The sequence below is a fragment of the Pyrus communis genome, chromosome 5 (genome assembly GCF_041283825.1).
Source record: "Pyrus communis isolate YQ-2024b chromosome 5, ASM4128382v1, whole genome shotgun sequence".
Classification (NCBI taxonomy): Eukaryota; Viridiplantae; Streptophyta; class Magnoliopsida; order Rosales; family Rosaceae; genus Pyrus; species Pyrus communis.
The window spans coordinates 16,870,720-16,889,732 of record NC_142569.1 but is presented as its reverse complement, the minus strand read 5'-3'; the positions used below and the strand labels follow the sequence as shown (position 1 = coordinate 16,889,732).

General features: G+C 36.8%; 3 protein-coding genes across 3 annotated transcripts; 2 read left to right on the top strand and 1 right to left on the bottom strand.

The window, feature by feature from the left end:
• The first annotated feature begins 5,171 nt into the window (after positions 1–5,171).
• On the top strand, positions 5,172–7,682 carry LOC137726951 (pentatricopeptide repeat-containing protein At2g21090-like). The gene has a single exon (XM_068465900.2). It carries the CDS (start codon positions 5,668–5,670, stop codon positions 7,501–7,503), a length of 1,836 nt encoding a protein of 611 aa, XP_068322001.2. The 5' UTR covers positions 5,172–5,667; the 3' UTR covers positions 7,504–7,682.
• Positions 7,683–9,038: 1,356 nt separating this feature from the next.
• On the top strand, positions 9,039–10,701 carry LOC137725848 (uncharacterized). The gene has a single exon (XM_068464656.2). The coding sequence runs from the start codon at positions 9,408–9,410 to the stop codon at positions 10,362–10,364; it is 957 nt and encodes a 318-aa protein (XP_068320757.2). The 5' UTR covers positions 9,039–9,407; the 3' UTR covers positions 10,365–10,701.
• Positions 10,702–11,240: 539 nt separating this feature from the next.
• LOC137726293 (psilocybin synthase) lies at positions 11,241–15,446 on the bottom strand. Its single transcript, XM_068465203.2, has 8 exons — positions 14,995–15,446; positions 14,176–14,381; positions 13,639–14,071; positions 13,331–13,538; positions 12,618–12,725; positions 12,379–12,528; positions 12,222–12,291; positions 11,241–11,654 (listed from the first exon to the last, which is right to left on the bottom strand). Exons 1-8 carry the CDS (start codon positions 15,228–15,230, stop codon positions 11,587–11,589), a joined length of 1,479 nt encoding a protein of 492 aa, XP_068321304.2. The 5' UTR covers positions 15,231–15,446; the 3' UTR covers positions 11,241–11,586.
• Between the last annotated feature and the right edge of the window lie 3,567 nt (positions 15,447–19,013).

The following is a 19,013-nucleotide window of genomic DNA, read 5'->3' as shown; positions in this document are numbered from 1 at the left end:
CAATATCCTTTTCATCAATAATTTTCTTATTTGCTGACTCAATCGTCAGTAAATCAATTGTAAGTTCTAGTGTAAGTTATATATATATATATATATATATATATATATAGACACACACAGATATATATATATATACAGATTGCTTAAGAGGATGGATCCCTATTTTTCTAAAAAAATGGGGACACGCTCCCCACCGTTGGATTTAACTTTAATAAAATTGTGTGATTGAGATTGTGTAGCCTGTGTTTTAATCTCAACCATCCGATTTAACGGTCGGGAGCGTGTCCCCATTTTTTTGAAAAAATGGGGATCCCTCTCCTTAAGCAATATGTACACACACACACACACACACACACACACATATATATATATGGATGTACTGGAGAAAATTGAAATCTAAATATATCAAGATCTAAATCCACTGCCTATATCATATGTACGATTTTAGTAGTTAGCAACAAAGTGCTGATCGATCTAGTTCTCTGACTACCATGATGAATACTGCCAAGAGGTTATCCCTTAATTGGGTAAATTATGTCCTCCTCAAGACCTTAAACCAATCCATACTTTCTTGATCGTGAGATCATATAAAGGTGTTTTCATTTCACAAGTCAAGTATATGAATACAGATTGTTGAAAGCAACTTGCATTTTTGGAGCTAAATTATGTTTTATACCTACGGGATTCTAAAACTCTCAGAGAGATTATTTAGTTTATTCAACATTTTATAAGTTAACAATAAGTGCACTACCATACCTCAACTGGACAACTCCATATTTTTCATTTGCAGTCAATCAAGCCTGTTAACATATGAACATGCCTCATGAATGTCATTTAGGAACTAAAAAAAACAAATTCTATAATATTTCAAAGGGATTATGGATCATGATAATTGGTTTCACAAAGCAACTTCTGGGATTCAAGCTTTCTCCAATGCTTAATGGATTAAGCATCCCACTGACAGAAGAACCACAAGTGAATTTTGTGTGGTTTCTAGTGCCAAATCTTATGTTTTTGTATGCTAAGAAGCAAGAGTTTATATCTTCCAGATGTGGTTCTTTTCTATCAACTCCTTATGATTTATGGTATAACTAAGATTAGCATCTAATTCTAACATTCATGCTCATATGAAGCATGTAAATGTTAGGTTGTAAGTTTATATAATGAGTCAATGGCCAATGCAATTAAATATGAAATCCCAAAAGCCCATGTTTGTTAGGACAATGTTTGTTTTAAAACCCCATTTGTTTTGATAAAAAAATATTTCAGACCCAGTCATTCTAGGGCTCCCCTTCATAGCTCTCCTATATCCTTTTAAGGTACACCATAACCGTATAACTATCAGAATGTTAGGACAAAAAATCACATTTGAATTATGCACGGAAACAAATAAAAAAAAATTAAAACAATTACAAAAAGATAGTATCTCAAAAACCATCAATCTAATCACTAAAAAAATCACAACAAATTAATTTCTTAAAAGAAGAAATTAATTACAAAAAAATTGAAGAACAATTAACAAATAAATCTTTGTTAAAAAGCATTGACACCTTTCAAAAGAAACTTGTTAATGAAATTTGTTCGAATATTCCCAACGACTTTTGGCACAGAAAACAACACATTGTTAAACTTTCTTACAATAAGGAATTTAATGAAAATAAAATACCAACAAAAGTCAGACCAATCTAAATGAGTCAAGAAGTTATGGAATTCTGAAAAACAGAAATCCAAGAACTTCTCAATAAAGGAATCATTAGGGAACATAAATCACCCTGGTCTTGTCCTGCTTTCTATGTCCAGAAAAAACGCTGATTTAGAAAGAGGAACTCCTAGGTTAGTCATTAATTACAAACCTCTTAATGTAGTCTTGGAATGGATACGGTATCCAATTCCTAACAAAAGAGATTTAATTAAGAGACTTAGTCAAGCTGTAATCTTCTCAAAATTCGACATGAAGTCTGGATTTTGGTAGATTCAAATTTATGAGGATGACAAATATAAAACTGCATTTGTCACTCCTTTCGGCCATTATGAATGGAATGTAATATCATTCGGTCCTAAGAATGCACCTAGTGAGTTTCAGAATATCATGAATGAAATATTTAATCAATACAGTCATTTCTCAATTGTTTACATTGATGATGTTCTCATTTATTCCAAATCAGTAGATGAGCATTGGAAACACTTAAACATGTTTGCTAGGATAACTAAGTCAAATGGATTAGTTGTCTTAGCAACCAAAATTAAGTTATTTCAGACCAAAATTAGATTTTTAGGATACAATATCCACCAGTCAACCATTCAACCAATATGATTCTACATCACCACATAAAATACTGAAATACTATCAAGCTATCCTCAGTGAAATCGAGTCCATTTCAATCAAACCTCTCTACAACAAAACCCATGAAAACAAAATCTTCTACCATTCTCTTTACATTGGAAGGTTTTTAACTGAATCAGATTGGGGAATCCCCTTTTACAAAACCAAACCTCTTCATACCCAATATGTCCACATTCCCAATAACCATTACAAATTCTTTGATTACATTGATGCATGGACTAACATCTTTCTCCATCAAACAGAAGATTTTAGTCATTCATGGTTCATTAATTTTGACAAGAGTTTTAGATTGAATTTTCTTGCATGGTTCCCAAAGTGGTGGTCAATCCATGACCCAACAGCCAGTCTCGTACCAGAAGAACTTATGCAAGTCATTTATGCCAATTTCCAATAGAAATTTGACAGAAGCCGATTCAACTACAGAATTACACTTCTCCCAATATTCATGGCCAAGTACAAAGTCCCATGGATTATGAAGTCGAAACAGGTGAAGTCTACATAATCAGATCAGTCAAGTGGTGGGATAAATTCAACCATCAAAAGACCATCAATCAGGTCATCACTGAACTTCCCATTACTCCACTTCCAGTCATTCTAGCACAACCAGTATAGCCATCACTGCCAGTCATCCCAGAACAATCATTATTAAACATTACTCCATCCACATCCCTCAAAGAAACAATCAAGTCTTCCAAATCATCAGGCTCAAAGAAGAATAAAGCCACTCAACTCAAAGATTTAGCACAACAATTACTTGCAGAAGCAGCGATGCTCCACACTGAAGAAGAAGAAGAAGAAGTTTCAGACTCCAAATCTTCAGATGCATCATCACAGCAACCAGCCAAGTCAACGAGTCAAAAAACACAGTCAGCTAAGTGGGTCGACTACTAGAATTTCCAGGACCCATTTGCATAAAGTCAAGTGAAAACTTCAGTTATCATGTTAAGTTACCATATGAACACTAGGACAATTACCATGTGAAAATTTAGTCATCTTTCCAAAGTTACCATGTGAAGCGTTCAGACAATATTCGCACCAATAATTCCGACAAAGCATGGAAGTATTCAGTCAGCCAGCATGTTCCCATCAATGATTTTGATAAAGTTTGGAGTCATTCAATCATCTTTCCAAAGTCACCATGTGAAGTGTTCAGACAATATTCGCACCAATAATTCCGACAAAGCATGGAATTATTCAGTCAGCTAGCATGTTCCCATCAATGATTCTGACAAAGTTTGGAGTCATTCAATTATCCAGAAAGCATCAATTATTCCAACAAATTTCATTGTTCATCAATAGTGAAAGCAAGTCATCATTCATCAATAGTAAAAGCAAGTCATCCAAGACCTTTTTCCAAGTCTATAAGAAGGGGACTCTGGAGGAAGAAAGTCTCAAGTTTGAAATTTCCATAATTTCTCAGTAAAACTTTCTTTGAGTTCACACTGAACCCAAAGAAATCAAAATTGTAAACACTTAATTTTCAAATGTCAAGGATGCATGCGTGCACCAATATCCTTTTCATCAGTCATTTTCTTAGTTGCTGACTCAATTGTCAGTAAATCAATTGTAAGTTCCAGTGTAAGTTATATATATATATATATATATATATATATATAGATACTGGAGAAAATTGAAATCTAAATATATCAATATCTAAATCCACTGCTTATATCATATGTACGATTTTAGTAATTAACAACGAAGTGCTGATCGATCTAGTTCTTTGACTACCATGATGAATACTGCCAAGAGGTTATCCCTTATTTGGGTAAATTATGTCCTCCTCAAGACCTTAAACCAATCTATTACTTCCTTGGTCATGAGATCATATAAAGGTGTTTTCATTTCACAAGTCAAGTATATGAATACGGATTGTTGAAAGTAACTTGCATTTTTGGAACTTAAGTATGTTTTATACCTACGGGATTCTAAAACTCTCAGAGAGATTATTTAGTTTATTCGACATTTTATAAGTTAACAATAAGTGCACTGCTATACCACAACTGGACAACTCCATTTTTTTCATTTGCAGTCAAGCAAGCTTGTTAACATATGAACATGCCTCAGGAATGTCATTTAGGAACTAAAAAAACAAATTCTATAATATTTCAAGGGGATTATGGATCATGATAATTGGTTTCACAAAGCAACTTCTGGGATTCAAGCTTTCTCCAATGCTTACTGGAGTAAGCGTCCCACTGATAGAAGAACAACAAGTGAATTTTGTGTGGTTTCTAGTGCCAAATCTTATGTTCTTGTATGCTAAGAAGCAAGAGTTTATATCTTCCAGATGTGGTTCTTTTTTTGTCAACTCCTTATGATTTATGGTAGAACTATCAGTTTGCCATAAGATTAGCATCTAATTCTAACATTTATGCTCATATGAAGCATTTACATGTTAGGTTGTAAGTTTATATAATGAGTCAATGGCATGGTAGGGGTAGGTGTAAGTTTTGAGTCGTCATTCACGACCCATACATGTTGCATTATGAAAGTCAAAATTAGTACACAGCGTGAACTTCTAATAACAGAGAGTTGGAAGTCATTTGTTAAGTTGTACTAATTGGACTAAATACAAGTAGTCAAATGTATGTTCTAATATGTTTTGTGTTTTACATATAATAACTCTATTGAATTAAATTGTCAGTTGTTAGAGGGCACGGAGATCGGTAGAAATCGAATCTGCACCAGAATGTATAGACATGCTTTTTAAGCTTTTATTTAAAATATTATTAAAGCAATAGTAATAAATTCGAAGAACTCTTTTTCCATTTTATAGATTTATGAGCTCATAGAGATTTTGTTATCCAAGAAGCAAGATAGGGAGTGTGAACGTACATGAAATTTTCTAAATTCTTCCCATCTTTTGGCTAGGAGCTTATTTAAAATGCCCATTAGAGATGTTTTAAGGCCTACATTTGCAAATGTAATTCCCGTAGACTTGATTTCTATCCTTAGTCTTTTACCAATCATTATCTTAAAACTACTCTAACTTACCGGGATGAAATGGTTGTGTTATCCGGCCGGCTTAATTCAAGCCTGCTTGATTTTTTTCATTAAAAAAAAAAAAGAAGGAGGAATTGGGTCACCGGGTAAGGCCGAACCGAGTTAACACGGGATGGATCAAAAAACAATGGTCGGATCAATGTCCAGAGGCCCATTGTCAATTGTCACTGTCCATTCAATCATCACCACTATCCACTGTCGGCAATGCTCGCCGGAGCTGAACCCTCAAGACCCACCGATCCAACCACCGCCGCCGCCGCCACAAAGCCACCATAGATGAAGACTTCAATCCAAACCTCTCATGGTATCACTCTGCAATGCCCTCTTTCTCTTCCTCCTCTCTCCCTCCTCTGACCAAGCCTAAACGCCTCGCCGCCACCAAGCCTCCCTGCGTCGTCCAGTCTCTCCTCAAGCTCTGTTCTCAGGGCAATCTCTCGCAAGCCCTCTCCTCTCTCGACCTTCTAGTCCAAAAGGGTATCCGCTTACCCGCCAAGACTCTCGCTTTCCTCTTGGAACAGTGCGGCGCCGCCAGGTCCCTCCGAGAAGGCAAATGGGTTCACATCCATATGAAGCTCACTGGATTCAAGCACCCCTCTACGTTTTTAGCCAACCATTTGATAAATATGTACTTTAAGTGTGCCGATGATGTAGAAGCCCGCAGGGTGTTTGATAAAATGGCTGTGAGGAATTTGTACTCTTGGAACAATATGCTTTCTGGGTATGCTAAGATGAGGAAGTTGAGCGAGGCCAGGAGTTTGTTTGATAAAATGCCGGAGAAGGACGTCGTGTCGTGGAACACCATGGTCATTGGTTATGCCCAGAGTGGAGTTTGTGATGAGGCTTTGAGGTTTTATAGAGAGTTGAGAAGGTTGTCAATTGGTTTCAATGAGTTTAGTTTTGCGGGTGTTTTGACTGCTTGTGTGAAGTTGAAGGAATTGGGGCTTACTAGGCAAGTTCATGCGCAGGTTTTGGTTGCCGGGTTTTTGTCAAATGTTGTGCTTTCTAGTTCGGTTGTTGATGCTTATGCAAAATGCGGGGAGATGAGAGATGCGAGGAAAGTATTCGATAGCATGCCTGTGAAGGATGTTCTTGTTTGGACAACACTGGTTTCGGGGTATGCAAAATTTGGTGATATGGAATCAGCTAGTGAACTGTTCAATCGGATGCCCGAGAAGAACCCTGTATCGTGGACAGCTGTGATTTCTGGCTATGCTAGAAATGGTTTGGGGCATGAAGCCCTTGCATTTTTTACAGAGATGATGTTCTATCAAGTTAGGCCTGATCAGTTTACGTATAGTAGTTGCCTTTGTGCTTGTGCTAGTATAGCTTCACTTAAGCATGGTAAACAAGTACATGCGTCTTTAGTACGAAGTAATTTTAGACCCAACACAATTGTTGTGAGCTCTCTTATCGACGTGTATTCAAAATGTGGGGATTTAGGGGCAGGAAGGCGAGTTTTCAAGCTCATGGGTGATAAGCAAGATACTGTATTATGGAACACATTGATATCTGCCTTAGCACAGCATGGTAACGGTATAGAGGCAATGCGGACGTTTGAGGACATGGTCAGATCAGGAATGAAGCCGGATCGGACCACCTTTGTGGTCATTCTCAATGCATGTAGTCATTCTGGTCTAGTGCAGGAAGGGCTTAGTTTTTTCGAGTCCATGACTAGTGATCATGGCATTGTTCCTGATGTAGAACATTATGCATGCTTAGTTGATCTCTTGGGTCGAGCTGGACGTTTTGACGAGTTAATCAACCAGCTCAAGAATATGCCAGGTAAAGGTGGCGATCAAGTTTGGAATGCATTACTTGGTGTTAGTAGAATTCATGGAAACACAGAGCTGGGAAGAAACGTGGCTGAGCACCTTATTGAGATGGAGCCTCAATCTTCTGGTGCGTATGTATTACTTTCAAGTATATATGCCGAACATGGGAAATGGGAGTCGGTAGAGAAGGTGAGACATCTTATGGATGAGAGACAAGTGAGGAAAGAGCGTGCCCTTAGTTGGATAGAAGTTGAAAATAGAGTGAATGCTTTCACTGTATCGGATCGGTTGCATCCTCTGAAAGAAGAAATATACTCAGTTTTGGAACAGTTAGCTGGCCAGATGGAAGAAGATGTTTCAGTACCTAATTCCTTGAGGTAAAAGTTTGATGATTTGTTACTTCGCGGGGTTTTAATAGGGAGAACTGGTGATATAACACATCCATTCAATTTAGTTCGTAACATTTTTGTAAGCTACTGTTTTCATGTTCTTTAGATTTTAATCTCAAAAAATGATATACGTGCGAGATTTGTTCAATAAAATCTTAATTTCTGATCGCATGGAAGGTATTATGTTTAGTTTTTGCAGCATTCGCTTCTCTTTATTCATAAAAGACTACCGCACTTGAACTTGCAAAGTATGCTTATTTCTCATTCCGATCACAAGAAGTGAACATGGGTAGAAACTATTAGGTTGAACTAATGCTGCTATAACTGTGGCAGCTCATGTTATGCTAAACCTCTCAAGAAAGTCTCACACTCTCTTTAAACATTTGCTCATTACTTCTCTACTGTTTCTATTTCGATCGAGGCTGCAAGTGATCCTTATCCCGAATACGAACTTACTCTATCGAATTCGGATCTGAACGGGAACTACATTCAATTTTTCAGATGGCAGGCCCCATGAAACTTCCTGGTTTTAGCTTCTTGTCAATTTTGTTGCTTGTCTAATTTAGGAATGTGGTTGCGGACCAGTGAAATTGAGTTGTTCAGATGACCTTCCAGTTCATTCACGTCTTCTCTCTGACTAAAACGTTTTCCAGATGTAGTGAAAACCGTCTGATCGGATGATGCTTAGTGATGATTACTGATTAGATGACAAGTAAACATTGTTTTTAACCTTCAAATCAGTGTTTAGAGTTCACATTCAACAGATGTGGTGATTATCTTTGTCAATTTCAGTGGTGTTAAATCCGCAATTGTAGCAATTTCCTTCAATTATTTGGCATTTGGTGCTCTGACTTTATCAGGTGGGTATCCTTCTAGGCCATAGTTTATGGTTAATCCAGACAGTTCTTAAACTTACAGAGAAGTCCCAATGATACTATTCGACTCGATACCTGTCATGTGTACCAAGGGGTTTTTTAGCTAAAATGATATGTGAAATTGATATAAATTCTCATTTTGGTCTCTAATATTTAAAATCGATAGAAGTGTTTCTCAAATTGTCTATCATCAATCATTTTAGTCATTTTATGAAAAATCTCCGTTAAGTTGAGGGGTTAGTTGTCAAATCAACATCTTTACTTAAACTGATGGTTTCTTCAATTTAACGAAATTTTTTAATGTTCAAATGATTGACGGTCCACAATCTCATGAATTAAAGTATGAAGTTATGAGTAACTTTTATATATATATATACACGTCGCAGAATCGAGTGGCATAGTAATGTTACACCATGGTTAAGAGTGATGAGCAAAAACATTCTAGAAATGTTTTAGGTACTACAGTTCTTGTTAACAGATAAACAAAAGATATCAAACCTAACAGCGAAAGGCTCATACAGCTTAGGACAACCATACAATTGTACCAACCAATTAAAACAGACACATCGATCATGACTCTCCACCAATAATTCAATCAAACCAGCGACCCACCAAGATACAGATAATTACATTTCGCCCTCTTCTTAATCAAACCTTGAAGATATATTTTTATAAATATTTATGCACGAAAAGTTGAAAACAAAGAAAACAATTTCCACAAACCTTTTTCTCACTGTTTTTTTTTTTTTTTTTAATTTTCGAATTGAATAAATTAAAAAAAAATAAATTAAACAACAAAAAATAAACAGCTGTACTGAAAAGAAAAAAAAAAAAAAATAAAAGACGAAAATCATTTAATATAAACAATAATCATTTTTTTTCCACATCAATAGGTCCTGCAACAATAAAGTCTTTTCTGCACAACTTCCTCCATTTACAACCAAAGGGTAGAAGCAAAAGAGTTTTCTTCTTCTCTTCTTCTTCTTCTTCTTCTTCTTCTTCTTCAATTTTCATATTGGAGATGGGTTCCCATGTCTCGAAGCAGGTAGAACGGCGGAAGGCGATCGCGGTGGAAAAACACACACTCTGTGATCTTCACCAGAGCTGTGGTGAAGAGTTTCCATCATGTGCCTACAAGCCTTCGGACAGAAAAAACTGGATGGCTGGGATCAACCCTGAGAAACTTCACATAAACAAGATTGTATGGCCTGGAACTCATGACTCTGCAACCAACAAGATTGGATTTCCATGCATCACTAGGCCTTTTGCTCAGTGTCAAAATCTGTCCATCTACCAGCAGCTCGAGATAGGCGCCAGAGTTGTCGATATTCGAATCCAGAAGGACCGAAAAGTCTGCCACGGAGTCCTCCTCACTTACAACATTGATGTTGTGATCAGCGACGTCAAGAAGTTTTTGTCCGAAACGCAGTATGAGATCATTATACTCGAAATCCGAACTGAATTCGGACACGAGGATCCTCCTGAGTTTGATAAGTACTTGGTTGATCAGCTCGGCGAGTTTTTAATCCCCCAGGATGATCATGTTTTCGACAAGACTATTTCGGAACTGCTGCCGAAGAGAGTGATATGCGTGTGGAAGCCGAGGAAGTCACCTCAGCCAAAGGCAGGGAGTCCTCTGTGGAATGCAGGGCATTTGAAGGACAACTGGATCGACACGGACTTGCCATCCACGAAATTCGAGAGCAACCTGAAACATTTGAGTAATCAGCCGCCGGTTTCATCAAGGAAGTTCTTTTACAGGGTGGAGAACACGGTCACGCCCAAGGCTGATAACCCGGTTTTGTGTGTCAAGCCTGTGACCGGACGGATTCATGGATACGCGAGGCTGTTTATAACTCAGTGCTTCTCTAGAGGTATTGCGGATAGGTTGCAGATCTTTTCTACAGATTTTATAGACGAGGATTTCGTGGACGCTTGCGTTGCGGTTACATATGCAAGAGTTGAAGGGAAAGCATGAAGCTTCCATGTCTGTGCAGTCTTGTTCTTGCTTTCTTGTTGATAAATCTTCCATCCCACAGTAACTCAGTCCCTTTTACTTTGTTAATATTTTCTACATCCATAGAGTTTGGGTTGTTATTCTTAAGGGATAGCGGGAATATCAAGGTGGCGGAGTTCCAAATGTATCATGCGTCGTTCTGCTGTTAGTTTGATTATCTGCAGGTTTATTTGTGTTTGTAATGTAAAATATGAAGGGTGTAAAGTAGATGTCGTGATCGCAGTCTTGCTGGAGAAGAAACCTTTTCTGTGAATAAAAGTTGATATGTCTCTGCAGTAAAGCTACATATTCTAATGAATCTAATCAGCTGCAACATGTAAGTTTGAGCATGCCACGGAGTCCAAACACAGCATAAAGATCTTCAAATAAGAAATTCGAGTTCATGACTAGCTCAGGCCTGAATTTTGAATGGCTAAAAACGCTTTCAGATAATCATTCATTTTAAAAATCGACGACATGAATCAAGGCCAAATTTCTCCGTCTGACATGAATCATAATTAACCGAGGTAAATAAATGTATGAGAAAAACTTCCTGCCCAGTAGCTCTTCGTTATTTCCGACCATCCAACTTTTGAACTAGTAGTAAATCCTCCTTCCAAATTATAAGAAGCTCCGAATCCCCTCTTCCACGATGATAAATTAAAACAAAAAACTGCGGGTCTCTCTTTTCCCTGATGTGGGATTCACTCTCAACATGACTACAACATATCAGATTTGATATACCAAAGAGACGACATTGATGGGTAATGATGCAGCTTCCCTTTTCATTGGCATCATGAGCAACACTTGGTTGCCAAGAAGAAAACTTTTATCACTTTTCTAAAAGAAAGAAAGTAATGTCTGCCACGTTAATTTATTCATGTTAGGAGTATGGCATACAATACAACACAAAGTGAAGTGAAGAGTAGCACAAGATGTGTTCCAGTCAGTACAATCAATTACGAGTGCAATATACACACTGTTGCAGGTATGTTTTACGAGTTTGGGGGCATACAAAACAATGGGAAAACTACAAGGGGATGAGAAAAATGGACCGGAGATTACAAGGGAAAAAGCAGGGCAAGCAAAAACAAAAATATTTGCTGCTCAATATCTTCTAGTTAAGAACTAACCACTTCAGATATGCCTGTATATCCAATGCTGCTATGTTGCTGGAATCAGACAAGGAAAGCTCTACCATGGTCTACTTCCTTCTACAAAATTTCTGTTTCAGATCTTCCTCAAGTCGTTGGAATATTGGTGAGAATGCTCCTGCAATTAAAATAGAACCATATCTTATACATTTTACATCCAAAACATTTGGAGAGAGGTCTTGCAAGTTAAATATGTTAGATGTAATGAATTATTTTTTCTTTGGGAAAGTAAACGAAAGATATGAACGTTGTTTTGCTGGCCAAATGCTGAAAAAAAAAAAACATATGGATTACTTATGCTGTGATCATCACTATCATTCTTAATGAGAGTAGCATATTTTTTTTTGAGCTGCCTCCAATTTGAAAAAATACAACTTTAAAAATATAGTGACATCCAACTGATTATAACGGAAACTAAAGTGGATGAGAACAAGTAACATATGAAAAAGTTATGGCGATAATTCATAACAGTATGAATGCAAGGCAACAAGGCAGTTGAGACATTTGTAGGTCAATCATTTTGGCGATCCAAATCATTCACACGCACGAGGAAAGATAGATTGCACTAATGTTGGCAACTGCTCAAAGCTAGTAAAAAAAATGTAAAAGCATCACCAGAGTGTAGTACAAATGTTTAAATAAATAAAATTTATAGACAAAATTTAAGAAATAGGTGGGTGAAAACCTGAAAGTTGACAATCTCTCTGCTGTAGTGAGCCTTTCACCAGAAGTGTCCCAGGGTTTTGCTGAAAGACCTATAAGAAAGAAAACTTTGTAAAAGTCAAGCACAAATTCTAAAGACAATGTCACCACATACAAGCCAAGTAATGACATCATCGTACCGAAACACGAAAACCTAGATTATTTGAAGGCAAGTTCAAACAGCTTGAGCTTGTGGATGCCTCTTGCTTATCTTCACAACTGACAACTCTATCATAATCTTGTGGCCCACCCTTCAAGATTGCATCTGAGTGATCTTTTGTCATGGTGATCTGTTAAAAGTTAGATAGTGCTGCTTGTAAGTACACACCAATATCACTTGATAAATAAACCGAAAAAACAAATTAACAGATGAGCATACATCGAGTGTAAATGAGGATGTGTTCAAGTTACACGATGCACCACTACAGCTGAAAAAGGATTTGGTTGATTCCAATACATGTATAGCACCAAATTTTCGGTCGAGGCCCTGCAAAGCAGACAAGACAATGACAAAATGCAAGAGATAATGGAAATTATGAGATGAAACTATGTAAGTCAGTCTTCTCGGTCCTCATAGATGCTTAGTGTATTCCTAAATAAGCACGCATTTGCTTATTATAGAAACAAATGATATATGCTAGTGCAAACTGTGGCATAAAAAATGGAAGGAATTTTAAAATCTTTGCAGCTCACTGCTCCTGGAATTGCAACTTTAGGGAAGCCGTAATGTTGTACTAGTTATTGCAGGGAAAGACTAAGAAGTATTCATCTTTCAAAAATTTGAATTGTTCGTAAAAAACTCAACAATATCAATCTTGGAGGTCTCCAATTGACATTAGAATAATGGCATAATTGCCACCAACCTTTATACCAAAATAGTTCCTAGTCTTTTCTAAAAGCAGGTTTGTCATTCAAACAATCAAATGGATGGGTATTTGTCAGGGTGGGTCATTGGGTTTACGGGATTTCCTTGACCTCTTGTTGAAAACTCACAATTTCTTATTTGCAACGTTCAGAATATCAGGTTAGGTACACTTTTGTATTAGGAAAAATAGAGATCGTTGAAACAATATAAAAGAAAGACAAACAAACCTCAAGCATGAAAGAGAGGTTATTCTTCACAGCCACATGAGATGATACTAACTGCTTGGCAGGAGGCAAAAAGGACCAGGCCAGCCCCCATCGAGAAGTTTGTCCTTGGACAAATTCAGTTGTCTTTACCATGGTGACTCCAACTTCCCAAAGCTTTGATGTTAGGATTTTGAGATTCAGTTTCCTACCAACCATTGATGTGTACCACCTGCAAGTCAATGGAGAGACATAAGAGCTAAGTTTCTGAGAAGATTACCCTGAGACAGAAGAGATTTGGAAAGAACATAATGGGTAATAAAGAACATTACCGAAAAGTATACTTCAATGTGACGCTATCTTCAATAATGCGAGTGATGAATGCCTTTTCTCCACCAGGACAAACCATCTCGGTTGGGGTCCCACCACATGCAGTTTTTGGATTTAGTCCTGCTTCCTCCATGGTCTCAAAAAATGGAGGGTTACACATGCAGAAGTCAAACTCCTCACCATCCTTAACCACACCAAGGAGAATAGCTGGCCCGTGATATGTGGATGAAGAGGAGGGCAAAGGCACTGCTTCCCTTTCCATATTCTCAGTCAATTCTATTTTGCTTTTAGTACTATCCAACATCCCATTTGGCGATCCTTCCAGTGGAAGGGTCTCTTTAACACTTTCAACCTTTCTAATTTCAATAAGTTCCGCGATATGTGGATTATCTCTAACATTTTTTTCTGCCCACTCTAGTGCTACATCACTCACATCTGCAACCAAGGTCAGTGAAAATGAAGCTTTGTTAAGTTGTAAAGTATTGATGTATTCAAAAAACCAAGTATGAAAATGCTAACTAAAACAACTAATAAACAACCTGACCCAACAAAGCCCCAACCGAGAAGAGAAGCACCAAGAAGCGGATATATGCAGTTTGCTCCAGTTCCAATATCAAACCCCCTAACTTTATCACCATTGCTTGTAGTCTTCACAATGATATCAGATGAGAGAAGATCTTCAATCCAATGAATGTAATTCGATCTATTGGGCACAGTAGGGCACAGCTGCCCATCTGGAATCCACCTGGGAAATAAAATTCACATTGAACGTCCTACATTATGAACCCCCATGAAAATGCTTCTTCATTAACTGAATAGACTTCAGGAATCAAGGATTTAACTGGGTTTACACACCGTAACAAAAAGGCGAGACTTGAGAGGGAACTATACAATGAGTTAGGAGTTATAATAAGCTGGGACTTGGAGATATAAAAGCTAAAGCCGCAAGAGCTTTATCACGTTACTAAGCTAAGAATAATTGTGTCCTCAATGTAACATTAAACCTAGATTTTATCTGCGTAACGAAGATGGCACCAAGGTTAGGAACCTTTTTAATTTGATCATCCAAGTAAACCTCACAGGCTGCAATGTTTCATACTTTCATGCCTACTGGGATCCTAGTAAAACTTTTGAAGCTAATTAAGATGGCATGGTTATAAATTCCGTGACAGAATCAGAAGTTTTCGACACAGCCGCTACACAAAACAAGTAGAACCAAAGAATATTCAACTAAAACAAGAAACTGGGTAACCTCAAAAATCGAAAAAGATACAAACTTTCAAGTCAAAACCCCTGGATTCCAAGTTCTAAGAGCTGCCCAATTAAGCAAATGCAGAATTGGATGAGAAAAAAATTACCAATTGAGGCGGTGGTCGTGGAGGAGGAGGACCCGAGTGAGTTCCCGGGTGGCGTTGAAGTCGGTCCAGTCAACTCTGGGCCGACCGTCTCTGGAGAAGAAGACGAAGGGCTCGAAAGAGGGGTACAAAGAAGCCAAGTGAGCGAAGTCGGGTGGGTTCTCGGAGTATTTGTTTCTCAGGTGAGTCGCAGGTCGCTCCTCCTTTCTCTTCCTCTTCTTAGTTTTGTTCATCGACATTTGAGAGTGAATTATGCTCCAGTGATTTTGCGTTCTGATGCTTGTGGGTTAGCCAGCTGAAATTTGGGCTTACCTATAACCCACATTTTTGCTTGCGACTTTGAAGGCCCATGAGCTGAGTTGCATTTTCTTGCTCTATTTTAAGGACGAAGAAAAAATCCATTGCTAAAACATAAGAATCAAATTGTGTAGAAACTAACCACCACGGAGTGGTTCAATGGTGAAGAATGAATGTAAATATATATTTCACATGGCATATCCTAAGTTCGATTTCTACCTTTGGTGAATCGCACGATGGTGCCCAGAGAGAAATTGAAATGCCTATGTGAGTCTTCCCGGCTTCCGAAATAATGGATTGCCGTGACGAAAGCACCAACTGATCCCCTTTTAAGAAAAAAAAAAAAATATATTGTACAGAAACTATCAAACCCTTCAAGAAACTCTCATAGTTTGAAAAATTGTTTTCATATACAATCTCACAACCAATAAACAAGACTACAAATATCAATGAAAAGCACCGAATATCTTGTCCAAATAGGGGACATGCCTTTACATTATTACATAGGGTAGTTAGTCACAATAAAGATGTTTTGCATTTGGGTGCATTTTTTATCACACTTTCTAAAATTGCTCTTTTAATCAAATTTGCTTGTGAGAAGTGCATATTGTTCTTCGTTAATCAGAAAAAGAACAAAAACACATCGTCGTTCTAACGACACTCTCCCTTTTCTATGTTGAACCACCACTAAGACAACACCACAATGACACTCACCCTTTTTGCTGCGTTCGTCCCCCTTCTAAAAAATTGCACGCAAGTTTTCACAATATAAAGGACGCTATGGACTTTTCAAAGGCATAATTGACGAAATCATCATCAATTTTTAGAAAGTGTGATCAAAAGTGCAACTAAATGTCAAAATATGGGGAGCATTTTTGCTCATCACCATAAACTATGGTGTATGCTCACCATACATCTAATGAATTGACACGTGTCATTTTACTTAATCTTTGTTAATTTTTTTCAAAATTGAAAAACTAACATTTAATATGAAAGTTAACTAGAGTTAGGTAAAATGACACGTGTTAATTGATTAGGTGTATGGTGAGCATACACCATAGTTATTATGGTGAGCAAAAATGCTCCCCAAAATATGTATATTGTGGCTAATTGCTCTATTATATATTCACTTTGCCTTTATATTTTTTTGTCCTAGCTAGACAAGACCCAAATCATAGGGAATATTTTTTACTCACTGCTTTGATAATGCTCACCACTATGCCTGGCAAACGGGTCGTGTCTGTCGTGTTCGTGTCGTTTTCGTGTAACACATGTTATCTTAACGGGTCGTATTGTGTCACACCCGTTATCTTAACGGATCCTTAACAGGTCGGGTCATTTTACCCAACGGGTAAAGTGGCCCGACCCGTTATGACCCGCTATGACCTGTTAAGAAAAATGTATTTTTTTCTTAAATTTTCACATACCACACATTGCCACATAAATATTACTTTAAAATATTAAAACACATTTATCGTTTAAGTGCTACATCTACACTTGAAAATAAGAGCCTAATAAACAAACATCTATACACTACTAGTCTATTACAAAATATTAAATGTGCAAGGATATGCAAACTGAAAGAGTTTTTGTTTTCAAGGTTGTGAAGCCTTTCTCAAAAGTTTAAACCTTGCCAATGGAACTCAAAGCTTGCATATTATTCCTTTTACAAAATCCTCAATTTTCATTGATCATCATGACATAAGATTTTGTGGTATCCACTAGTGTAAATATTTTAAATTGAAGATCGAATTCATTCATTGTATTCATATAAGGTCAAGGAGTGTACCTGTAAAAAATCATCAAAATCAGAGTTAAAATAACCGTTAAATCGTGATTTTTTTGTTGATAACCGTTGAAAGTTTTGTCTCGTTACTTGATCTCTGAATGTTTGTTTTTTTGCGATTTTTGGCGTATGCGATCTTAAAGCATATACAAACAAGTTTGATGGCTGGATCGTTGAAATTATTTTCGTAGAATGCGTATCCTATCAAAATGATAGATTCACTAACACTTAAAGTTTATTTATACTTTCATTCAGTATAACATAAGATTTTGTGGTATCCACTAGGGTAAATATTTTAAATTGAAAATCGAATTTATTCATTGTATTCATATAGGGTCAAGGAGTGTAGCTGTAAAAAATCATCAAAATTAGAGTTAAAATAACCGTTAAATCGTGATTTTTCGTTGATAACCGTCAAAAAATTTTGTCCCATTACTTGATCTTTGAATGTTTGTTTTTTGCAATTTTTGGCGTATGCGATTTTGAAGTATATACAAACATGTTTGACGATTAGATCGTTGAAACTAGTTTCGTAGAATGTGTATCCCATCAAAACAATAGATTCACTAACACTTTAGAGTTTATTCATACTTTCATTAAGTATAACATAAGATTTTGTGATATACACTAGTGTAAATATTTTAATTGAAGATCGAGTTCATTCATTGTATTCATATAGGGTCAAGGAGTGTAGCCGTAAAAAATCATCAAAATCGGAGTTAAAATAATCGTTAAATCGTGATTTTTTTTTATTTTTTATAACCGTCTAAAAGTTTTGTCATGTTACTTGATCTCAGAATGTTTGTTTTTTTTCAATTTTTGGCGTATGCGATCTCGAAGTATATGCAAACATGCTTGACGGTTGGATCATTGAAACTAGTTTCATAGAATGCGTATCCCATCAAGTTCAATGGTGTGTGTATATATATATATTTATTAAGTAGATTTAAATCTATTTATTTTGTACGTATAATTGACCGATACACAGAGTACTACATCACGTGTCATTATAAAAATAGTGGGATATGTGTGATAAAAAGTTAATAACTTAAAAAAATAAAAATTCTCACCACTTCTATTAAAACACATGGTGTACTATTTGTGTTCCCGTTACAATGAAAATTTTCTCAAGAAAAAAAAGGATAGAGAGGTAAATAACGTACACGTGTCAGAAACACAGCTATCGGATCTTATCCTAACAATAACAAGTGCACACTTGAGAGACCACGGTGGAAAAACCCACCCTACTAGTAGCAAGCAAAATTGAAAATACCACTAGGTCCTATCTTTCCCTCTGTTTTTTGTTTCCTTTTCAGCTTTTCTTATAATTTTCATTTTTTACTCCCTTTTTCTTCAAAGGGCGGCATGATGCATATTAAATATTCTGCTTATCGTGTATCGTGTTACCCACATGTATACCCGAACCAACCCGTTATCTTAACAGGTGTTTATCGGGTTACCCGATAACGACCCGATTCGTTATCGTGTCGACCCAAACACCTGTTAATTCTGTGTCATGTCGTGTCGGGTTATCAGGTCGTGTTAGGAATTTCCAGGCCTACTCACCACCAATCCTATTTATCATTGTCAGATGAGTTTAAAATTCGAGATCTATGTAGTGGATAGACATAAATTTCAAAATTTAAACCCACTCAACGATGATAAATAGAATGGTGAGCATTACTATCACTTCAGGACAGTGAGCAAAAATACATCCTAAATCATTTATGAGAAACAAAAGTTCAACACACAAATGGTTGATGAAAAGCTCCCCACAATAGTTGCTCAAATGTTCTTGTCAATATGGTGTCTCGTGCATGCCTTTTTTTTTTTTTTTTTGATCGAATTTGGTGCATGTTTAATGAACTTATACATTCAAATATGGAGAGACAATATAGAACTAGTGTGATGACCCGTTCCTAGTTTAACAATTTTATTA

Coding starts and splice junctions, on each gene's coding strand:
- LOC137726951 (XM_068465900.2), top strand. CDS start 5,668: ATGCCCTCTTTCTCTTCCTCCTCTCTCCCTCCTCTGACCAAGCCTAAA.
- LOC137725848 (XM_068464656.2), top strand. CDS start 9,408: ATGGGTTCCCATGTCTCGAAGCAGGTAGAACGGCGGAAGGCGATCGCG.
- LOC137726293 (XM_068465203.2), bottom strand. CDS start 15,230: ATGTCGATGAACAAAACTAAGAAGAGGAAGAGAAAGGAGGAGCGACCT. Junction 14,072..14,175: donor TTGGGGCTTTGTTGGGTCAG/GTTGTTTATTAG, acceptor CCTTGGTTGCAG/ATGTGAGTGATGTAGCACTA. Junction 12,726..13,330: donor ACCTCTCTTTCATGCTTGAG/GTTTGTTTGTCT, acceptor TCTGCTTTGCAG/GGCCTCGACCGAAAATTTGG.